General features: G+C 43.4%; 1 protein-coding gene across 1 annotated transcript; it reads left to right on the top strand.

The window, feature by feature from the left end:
* The first annotated feature begins 1412 nt into the window (after window positions 1-1412).
* On the top strand, window positions 1413-9270 carry LOC106564037 (zinc finger protein 431). The gene is made up of 5 exons (XM_045710982.1): window positions 1413-1655; window positions 5559-5605; window positions 5707-6013; window positions 6628-7497; window positions 7713-9270. Exons 3-5 carry the CDS (start codon window positions 5713-5715, stop codon window positions 8792-8794), a joined length of 2253 nt encoding a protein of 750 aa, XP_045566938.1. The 5' UTR covers window positions 1413-1655; window positions 5559-5605; window positions 5707-5712; the 3' UTR covers window positions 8795-9270.
* Window positions 9271-10186: the final 916 nt, after the last annotated feature.

Below are 10186 nucleotides of genomic sequence, written 5' to 3' on the forward strand. Positions count from 1 at the left end.
TCAAAACGCAACACATTGAAATGTGTCCGCCTGTCTTCTGCAGGTTGTCCTCTAACCAGTGATGTAAAAAAATATCTCCAGTTTCCATGTGGGTAGGGAGGTGACGGAGAACCCAATGACCACTCTGACAGAACTACAGAATTCCTTTGCTGGGATGGGAGAACCTGACAGAAGGACAGCAGTCTCTACAGCACTTCAACCAATCTGGGCTTTATGGGAGAATGGCCAGATTGAAGCCACTCCTGAAGATGGAAGCCACTCCTGAGAAAAATAAAAAAGTTACATGACAGCAGGCCTGGAGTTTGCAAAAAGGCACTTGAAAGACTCAGAGCATAAGTCAAAATATTATGTGGTCTGATGAGACAAACATGTAACTCTTCAGCCTGAATGCAAGCTCTATGTCGAAAACCAGGCATAGCTCATCACCCGTCTAACACCATCCATACCTTGATGCATGGTGGTGGCAGCATCATGCTATGGGGATGCTTTTCAGTAGCAGGGACTGGAAGACTGGTGAGGATAGAGGGACAATTAATGGAGCCAAATACAGGCAAATCCTTGATGAGAACTTGCTTCAGAGTGCAAACGACATTAGGCTGGGGCGGAGATTTACGTTCCAACAGGACAATGACCCAAGCATACAGCGAAAGCAATGCTGGAATGGCTTCAGAACAAGAATGTAAAAGTCCTTGAGTAGCCCAGCCAAAGCCCAGACTTGAATCCCATTGAAAATCAGTGGAAAGACTTGAAGATTGCTGTTCACGCTGTGCCCCATCTAACCTAACAGAGCTTGAGAAGATATTCAAGGAAGAAAGGGAGAAAATCTCCAAATCCAGATGTGCAAAGCTGATACAGACATACCCAGACGACTCAAAGCTGATACACACATACCCAAGACGACTCAAAGCTGATACACACATACCCAAGACGACTCAAAGCTGATACACACATACCCAAGACGACTCAAAGCTGATACACACATACCCAAGATGACTCAAAGCTGATACACACATACCCAAGATGACTCAAAGCTGATATACACATACCCAAGACGACACAAAGCTGATATACACATACCCAAGACGACTCAAAGCTGTAATCACCACCAAAGGTGCTTCTACAAAGCATTGACTCTGGGGTGTGAATACTTATGTAAATTTGATATGTCCGTATTTAATTTTCAATCAATTAGCTAAAATTGCTAAAAACATGTTTTCACTTGGTCATGATGGGGTATTGTGTATAGATGGGTGAGACAAACATATATTTAATCAATTTTTAATTCAGGCTGTAAGACAACTAAATAAGTCAAAGGGTGTGAATACTTTCTGAAGGCACTGTATAAGTGTAGAATAGAGAGTAGATTTTTCCTACCCATTCTTCTAAATCGATACTCGATTTCTCTGGCCTGTGTGACTGACCATAACAACGCCAGTCAAAGCGGAAGTTTCTACCCTGCTAAATATGGAAGCTGAACGAGTCGAGCTAGTACTAGCCTTTAAGCAAGGTATCCTCCTCTGAATTTCCGAAATACATCAGCCACAGGATAACTTTGTTTGGACGTCGTAAAGGACCATTAGCCTTAATTGAATAGATATAGCTAGCGTGGAAAAAATACGTTAGCAAGCTAGCCGGGATTTTCTACAAGGAATCTGGTGAGTTGGCCAGTTGCAGTGCACTCAAGGACGACTGTTTGCAGTCTAGCTATTTATGACGACAATGTTACTAATTAGAGTTTTGTTAAGTGCAAACAAACACGGCAGTGCGACTATCACCCGGAAGTTATGTTCCCGCCCAACTACTCGTCGGCGCATGTTAGCTAACGTTAGCCTGATACTGTTTGTTCCCTTTAAAATCTGAATAGCTCAAATCAACCATAAGGTTTTATTTTCCAGTCAATGCCTTTAAACGACGTTATGAATTCCTGCCAAAATACCAAAGATTTTTGTAGTTGATTTGGTTGCGTCCATGTTGAAATTACGTCATTAGTCGAGATCTCAGAGTTCCCTAATTTGGCTATAAATAAGCAAGACAAAGCCGTTTTGGAGATATCTGATTATCATCAAAATAAATAAATCACGTTTTTGGAATCATTCAGCAGTTTTTACTTGATAAAAAGTACGTTATAAAACGTACGTTGAAAAGTATGCTGTCATTGCTTCCTGTTCACGAGACATTTTGATAAATAGCCTAATGTCATAACACATTAACAGTTTTAATGTCACTCCATAACCAATACGCAGGAACAGTTCGTGATATTGAAAACCTAAAGATACAATTTACTACCTAAAAAAATTATAATGATGGCGCCGGAGGGGATGGCTTCCGTTTATGGGCTACTAACCATTTGTAGTCTTTTCTTCCGGCTTGTTTAACACATTTTCTAAATATTGTTTCTGCCACCAGCTCTTATGACCATAAAGTGCTTATACTTATCAGAACAGCGATTACTCACCTCGAACTGGAGGTGAGTCGTATGCAAAGGACTTACTGTTCCAGGGGCCACAGATCCGGGTGTCTTGTGAGAGTCCTTCGGCGAGTGGGTAAACCGCCTCTACCATTTGTCCTATTGACGAACGTGCAATCATTGGAGAATAAACTGGACGCGCTCTGTTCGAGACTATCCTACCAACGGGACATTAAACACGGTAATATCTTACGCTTCACTGAGTCGTGGCTGAATGACGACATGGATAATATACAGTTGGCTGGATTTTCCGTGCATCGGCAAGACAGACCATCTACCTCCAGTAAGACGAGGGGTGGTGGACTGTGTATTTGTCAATAACAGCTGGTGCGCGATCTCTGATATTAAAGACGTCTCAAGGTTTTGCTCAACTGAGATAGAGTACCTCATGATAAGCTGTAGACGACACTGTTTACCAAGAGTTTATTTACATTTTTTTGTAGCTGTCTATTTACCACCACAAACTAATGCTGGCACTAAGACCGCACTCAATGAGCTGTATAAGGCCATAAGCAAACAAGGCAATCCTCATCCAGAACTGGTGCTCCTAGTGGTCGGGGACTTTAATGCAGGGAAACTCAAATCTGTTTGACTTAATTTATACCAGCATGTCACATGTGCAACCAGAGGGGGGAAAAAACTCTAGACCACCTTTACTCCACACAGAGACGTATACAAAGCTCGCCCTCCATTTGGCAAATCTGACCATAATTCTATCCTACTAAAGCAGGAAGTACCCGTGACTCGCTCAATACAGAAGTGGTCAGATGACGCATATGCAAAGCTACAGGACTGTTTTGCTAACACGGATTGGAATATGTTCCGGGATTCACCTGATGGCTTTGAGGAGTATACCACATCAGTCACCGGCTTCATCAATAAGTGCATCGTTGACGTCATCCCCAAAGTGACCGTACGTACATATCCCAACCAGAAGCCATGGATTACAGGGAACAACCGCATGAGCTAAAGGCTAGAGCTGCCGCTTTCAAGGAGCTGGACACTAATCCAGACACTTATAAGAAATCCCGCTATGCCCTCCGACGAACCATCAAACAGGCAAAGCATCTATACAGGACTAAGATTTCATCCTACTACACCGGCTCTAACACTCGTATTACAAAGGGAAGCTCATTTGCGAGCTGCCCAGTGACACGGGCCTACCAGACGAGCTAAAAGACTTCTATGTGCGCAAGCAACACTGAAGCATGCATGAGAGCACCAGCTGTTCTGGATGACTGGTAGATCACGCTCTCTGTAGCCAATATCAGTAAGACCTTTAAACAGTTCAACATTCACAAGGCCGCAGGGCCACACGAATTACCAGGACGTGTACGCAGAGCATGCGCTGACAAACGGCAACTGTCTTCACTGACATTTTCAACCTGTCCCTGACCGAGTCTGTACCTCCACGTTTCAAGCAGACCACTATAGTCCCTGTGCCCAAGAACACCAAGGTAACCTGCCTAAATGACTACCAACCCGTAGCACTCACGTCTGTAGCTTTGAAAGTATTGCCCCAACAGATCCACAGATGACGCAATCTCTATTGCACCACACTGCCCTTTCACACCTGGACAAAAGGAACACATACAGCTCAGTGTTGAACACCATAGTGCCCTCAAAGCTCATTGCTAAGGACCTTGGGACTAAACACCTCCTCTGGAACTGGATCCTGAACTTCCTGACGGGCCACCCACAGGTGGTAAGGGTAAGCAACAACCTATCTGCCACGCTGATCCTCAACATGGTAGACCCTCAGGGTTGCGTGCTTAGTCCCCTCCTGTACTCGTTGTTCACCCACGATTGCGTGGCCAAGCACGACTCCAACACCATCATTAAGTTTGCAGACGGCACAACGGTGGTAGGCCGGATCACCGACAACGATGAGACAGCTGATAGGGATGAGGTCAGAGACCTGCATCCGACCGCAATGCGCTACAGAGGTTGCCGCACTGCAAGCGGTACCGGAGCGCCAGGTCTAGGTCCAAAAGGCTCCTTAACAGCTTCTACCCCCCCAAGGCATTAGACTGCTGAACAGCTTCTATCCCCAAGCCATAAGACTGCTGAACAGCTTCTATCCCCAAGCCATAAGACTGCTGAACAGCTTCTACCCCCAAGCCATAAGACTCCTGAACAGTTCATCAAATGGCTACCCGGACTATTTGTATTAACCCCCTTTTTTTGTGCTGCTGCTACTCACTGTTTATCTATGCATTAGTCACTTTACTTCTACCTACATGTACATATTACCTCGACTAACCCAAGCAGACATTGAATATCCCTTTGAGCATGGTGAAGTTATTAATCACACTTTGGATGGTGTACTTCAATGAAACTAACCATTTTAGAGTTTAACCATTTTAGAGAGTTGAACCATTTTAACCAGGAGTTCTACAAAGAGTTGTCATAGTGGCTACACAGCAGCCTGTGCGTTCGCCCTCCCTACAACTTTCTTTATTTTCTTCTTCTGGAGAAGGTGTCTCAAGATGACATTTTCACGATTTAACTAATATCATCAAAGTCAATAAATCATTGCAGTTTTTTTTTTTTACCTGATTTAAGTAGAATCCTGTTGAAAAAAATAAGTTGACATTTTATACTGTTGCTGCTTCCTGTAATGATAGCAAAGTGTCAAAACACCGGTTTTAAATGTCCAAATTCATCTTCAATATGCTGAAATGAGTCGTGATACGTTGAAGACCAAGACATACAAATTACTCCTTACAAACACGTGTCGCTCTTGTGCTCAGATTAGTTGTATTTTGTTACTACACAATTTAACAAAATACAAGTATCTTAACTACTCACGCACCAACATTTACCAAGCGGTCACTCCAGACTGAAATTGATTAGCTTTTTCTAATGTAATCTATAGTGCGCACAAATTAATCACTCACATCAATATTGTATTGAAATCAATGAAACTGGGACAATAGCCGTGGCAGCACCTACCATTTGCTCTCTTCTAAAAGTCAAACCAACACAATCTTGGGTATACTACATATATACCTGTTGATAGATGAGAACCTCATACCCAGCCGTACTGTGTATTAATACTGTGTTGTGATGTATCATTCTTCTATTACAGGTGTATGGACTTCCTGCTTTCTTCTTCTACTACAGGTCATCTAAAGTGTATGGACTTCCTGCTTTCTTCTTCTACTACAGGTCATCTAAAGTGTATGGACTTCCTGCTGTCTTGCCATTGACTGCATTGTCATTGTTCCCACCAGCAGGACAATATGAGTGGAGAGAAGGAAGCATTGTTGGAAGAAATCGAACAGAGTTTACACCCTCTATCCGAGGATAATTTACTTTACCTGTGTGAACGCTGTGGAATAGATGGCTCCCAAGTTAAAGGAAAGCACCATCGCTCTTTGCGCCGTAAAATCATGGAGGAAATGTGGGAAAATGCAGATTCAGTCAATTCGGAGGAGCAGGGAATGTCTTGGTTACTCCGACTGAAAGATGACATCAGAAAGATACATGAAGAATCTAGTGTGGGACCCATGAGTCCCAGCCAGTCTGATGATGACGAAATGGGTAAGAAGAATGGGGTCGCGGCAGGGGTCCATGTGGGTCACAGGATGAAAATAGCAATGCTTAAAAATACATTTTATAAATAGATTTCCGGGATGGAAGAGCGCTGTCAGTGTAAACGACTGAAACCAAATAGAATATGTAGAAACAAATTATGTGTGTGTGTGTGTGTGTGTATATATATATATATATCTCTAATCTATGAGAACTTTGAAAGGGATAAAGCTCCTAGACAATCAGGTTATGTTTGAGCATAGGAATACAGCATTAGCCATGTCACAATGGGTAGAATTGTAGGAAATTATCTTAAACTGCAACATGTTCTTTCAGTTCCATGGCTGTGTATGTATATGTGTTTTCACCACTCAACCCTTATTGGTTGGTTGTGACTCAATACATCTGTATCGGTGGGTCAAGAAGCAAAAAATATTAGACTACCATCTGCTTCTGTAACAGTTAATTAATAATTATTAATTGACCCATATTTGCTAAACGTAACTATTCAGTGTTGTATAGCAGCTCATCTGTGTTGGATGGGGAAGATACTTCAACACTAGTTCATTGTTAAGTACTTTGGTACATAGTGAGGAACCTTAACTCATGTCTTTGTTTCACAGGGGACAACCCAAATGGTCGTTCGCTCAGTGGGAGGGTCTTATCATCTGGGAAGGCTCCAGGGTTGAAAGTGATCCAGCGAACTTATAGCTGTGATGTATGTGAGAAGAGTTTCACTCAGTCAGGAAACCTACAAAGACACCAAAGAGTACACACAGGAGAGAAATCTTACAGTTGTGATCATTGTGGGAAGAGTTTTGCTCATTCTGGACCCCTGACTATTCACAAGCGTGTACACTCAGGAGAGAAACCTTACAGCTGTGGTCTGTGTGGGAAAATATTTTCTCGTTCGGGAGCCCTGACTATTCACAAGCGTCTACACACTGGAGAGAAACCTTACAGCTGTGATCAATGTGGGAGGAGCTGCAAAGATGCCACAGCCCTGAATGAACACATGCGTACACACACAGGAGAGAGGCCTTACATCTGTGATCAATGTGGGAAGAGATACACTCATGCAGGTGAATTGACAAAGCACATATGTGCCCACGCCAGCGAGAAACCCAAGAGATTCGCTCAGTCAGGAAACCTGACGAGTCATCAGAAAACCCACACAGGCAGAGAGAAAAACGAGGCAGGTGTCGGGAGAAACGAGGCAGGCGGCAGAATAAACGAGGCAGGCGGCGGGAGAAACGAGGCAGGCGGCGGGAGAAACGAGGCAGGCTGCAGAATAAACGAGGCAGGCTGCGGAATAAACGAGGCAGGCTGCGGAATAAACGAGGCAGGCTGCGGAATAAACGAGGCAGGCGGCGGGAGAAACGAGGCAGGCAGCGGGAGAAGTCAGGCAGGTGGAGAGGGAACCCACACAGGAAAGATAAAGGAAGAATCTACTGGGGTACCCATGATGCACAGCCAGTCTGATGATGATTCAGGTAAGAAGAATGGTGTGTATTAGAAGACAATCTGCTTCTGTAACAGTTCATTGATTGGTCAATATTTATTAATTGACCCATATTTGCTAAACGTAACTATTCAGTGTTGTATAGCAGCTCATCTGTGTTGGGTGGGGAAGATACTTCAACATGAGTTAATTGTTAAATACTTTGGTACATAATGAGGAACCTTATCTCATGTCTTTGTTTCACAGGGGACAACCCAAATGGTCGTTCGCTCAGTGGGAGGGTCTTATCATCTGGGAAGGCTCCAGGGTTGAAAGAGATCCAGCGACCTTATAGCTGTGATGTATGTGAGAAGAGTTTCCCTCATTTAGGAGACCTAAAGAGACATCAGAGAATACACACAGGAGAGAAACCATATGGCTGTGATCAATGTGGGAAGAGTTTCTGTACATCAGGACAGCGGATTATACACAAGCGAACACACACAGGAGAGAAACCTTATAGCTGTGATCAATGTGGGAAGAGTTTTGCTCGAACTGATTACCTGACTGAACACAAGTTAACACACACTGGAGAGAAGCCTCATAGTTGTGATCAATGTGGAAAGGGCTTCACTCGGCCAAACTGCTTGGCCGCACACAAGCTAACACACTCAGGAGAGAAGCCCTACCTCTGCTCAGACTGTGGGAAGAGCTTCTATACACCAGCAAAGTTGATAGAGCACGAGCGATCACACAAAGGAGAGAACCCTTACGGGTGTGGTCTGTGTGGGAAGATCTTAGCTTGTTCAGGTTCCCTGACTAAACACAAGCGTGTACACACAGGAGAGAAAGCTTTCAGGTGTGGTCTGTGTGGGAAGAGCTTTGCTTGTTCGGATTCCCTGACTAAACACAAGCGTGTACACACTGGAGAGAAACCTTACAGCTGTGATCAGTGTGGGGAGAGCTTTGCTCGTTTGGGAGCCCTGACTATTCACAAGCGTCTACACACTGGAGAGAAACCTTACAGCTGTGATCAATGTGGGAAGAGCTGCAAAGATGCCACGGCCCTGAATGAACACATGCGTACACACACAGGAGAGAAACCTTTTCATTGCTCTGTCTGTGGAATGAGTTTTTCTCGAAGAAGCACCCTGAAAGTACACATGCGCAGACACACAGGTGAGAAGCCTTACAGCTGTGATCAATGTGGGAAGAGATACGCTCATCCAGGTGATTTGAAAATACACATTAGAGTACACACCGGAGAGAAACCATACCGCTGTGACCAGTGTGGGAAGAGCTTCACTCAGTCAACAAACCTGACTAAGCACAGACGCGTTCACTCTTGAGAGAAGCCCTAAAGCTGAGATGTATGTTGTATGAACTTCACTCACTCATGCTCTCTGGTAAGACACACTAGTAGGAGTCACACTGGAAAGAAGCAGTACAGCTGTGATGTATGTGCGATGAACTTTGCTTATTTGTATCTTATTTCATGGGCTCATATTGTAAATGAAATCATGTAGAATATTTTATAATTGCTATAGTAAGAGTTAATGTTTTAATTCTATTTAATTCAAATTGAATCCATATGTTAATACATACCACTTTATTTTACTTTTAATAAGATTAAATACAAAGCTCCTTTATAATAAATGGCTGCTATGAACTTTGGCATTCCTTTTTCTTCACTTTGACCCTGCTGGTCATCTATGAACATTTGAACATCTTGGGGTGAGGGACAGATGTAAATGCATCACTAATCACAACGATGATAATTATTATTATCTGACCCTGCTGGTCATCTATATCTTGGCCATGTTCTGTTATAATCTCCACCTGGCACAGCCAGAAGAGGACTGGCCACCCCTCATAGGCTGGTTCCTCTCTAGGTTTCTTCCTAGGTTCTGGCCTTTCTAGGGAGTTTTTCCTAGCCACCGTGCTTCTACACCTGCATTGCTTGCTGTTTGGGGTTTTAGGCTGGGTTTCTGTGCAGCAACATGTGACATCAGCTGATGTCAGAAGGACTTTATAAATACATTTGATCGATTGATTGACTTTACCTATTCTTCAGAGAACAAGACAAAATGCAGCAAGTTGTTTCCTGAAGTAAGATTACAGCTACACAAAGCATCATGTGTTTAACAAAAGTGTTTGATCTCTTATTGGGGAAGTGTAATGAACGGGCTGCTGCACAGTCACTATGTGACCACTTTCTATACTACTCCTATGTAGAATTAAACAAGTTAAATAACAAAAAGCAACTGATTTGTTTTCCTTCTGCGTTTCAGCAGCCTTCCAGAATCTCAATCCCACGTTTCAAAAATGTAGGTGACTTGTCTTCAGCAAATTCTCTTCTAACGAGTGAAATAAAAATGATTCTCAGATTCCGTCTGGCCTTTGAATAGTGTTAGTTTGATTTCAATGTGATGACGATAGGAGTAATTAACAAAAAGGTGTCCCCTCTAACCAGTTAACTGGCTGTGTTCTACAGGTTCCCCTCTAACCAGTTAACTGGCTGTGTTCTACAGGTTCCCCTTTAACCAGTTAACTGGCTGTGTTCTACAGGTTCCCCTCTAACCAGTTAACTGGCTGTGTTCTACAGGTTCCCCTCTAACCAGTTAACTGGCTGTGTTCTACAGGTTCCCCTCTAACCAGTTAACTGGCTGTGTTCTACAGGTTCCCCTCTAACCAGTTAACTGGCTGTGTTCTACAGGTTCCCCTCTAACCAGTTAACTGGC

This window comes from Salmo salar, chromosome ssa02 (assembly GCF_905237065.1).
Source record: "Salmo salar chromosome ssa02, Ssal_v3.1, whole genome shotgun sequence".
Taxonomy (NCBI): Eukaryota; Metazoa; Chordata; class Actinopteri; order Salmoniformes; family Salmonidae; genus Salmo; species Salmo salar.

What these genes read in the sequence shown, in the direction of transcription:
- LOC106564037 (XM_045710982.1), top strand. Translation starts at nt 5,713, where the DNA reads ATGAGTGGAGAGAAGGAAGCATTGTTGGAAGAAATCGAACAGAGTTTA. An exon ending in GTCTGATGATGACGAAATGG is followed by an intron (nt 6,014 to 6,627) that starts GTAAGAAGAATG and finishes TTTGTTTCACAG; the next exon opens with GGGACAACCCAAATGGTCGT. An exon ending in CCAGTCTGATGATGATTCAG is followed by an intron (nt 7,498 to 7,712) that starts GTAAGAAGAATG and finishes TTTGTTTCACAG; the next exon opens with GGGACAACCCAAATGGTCGT.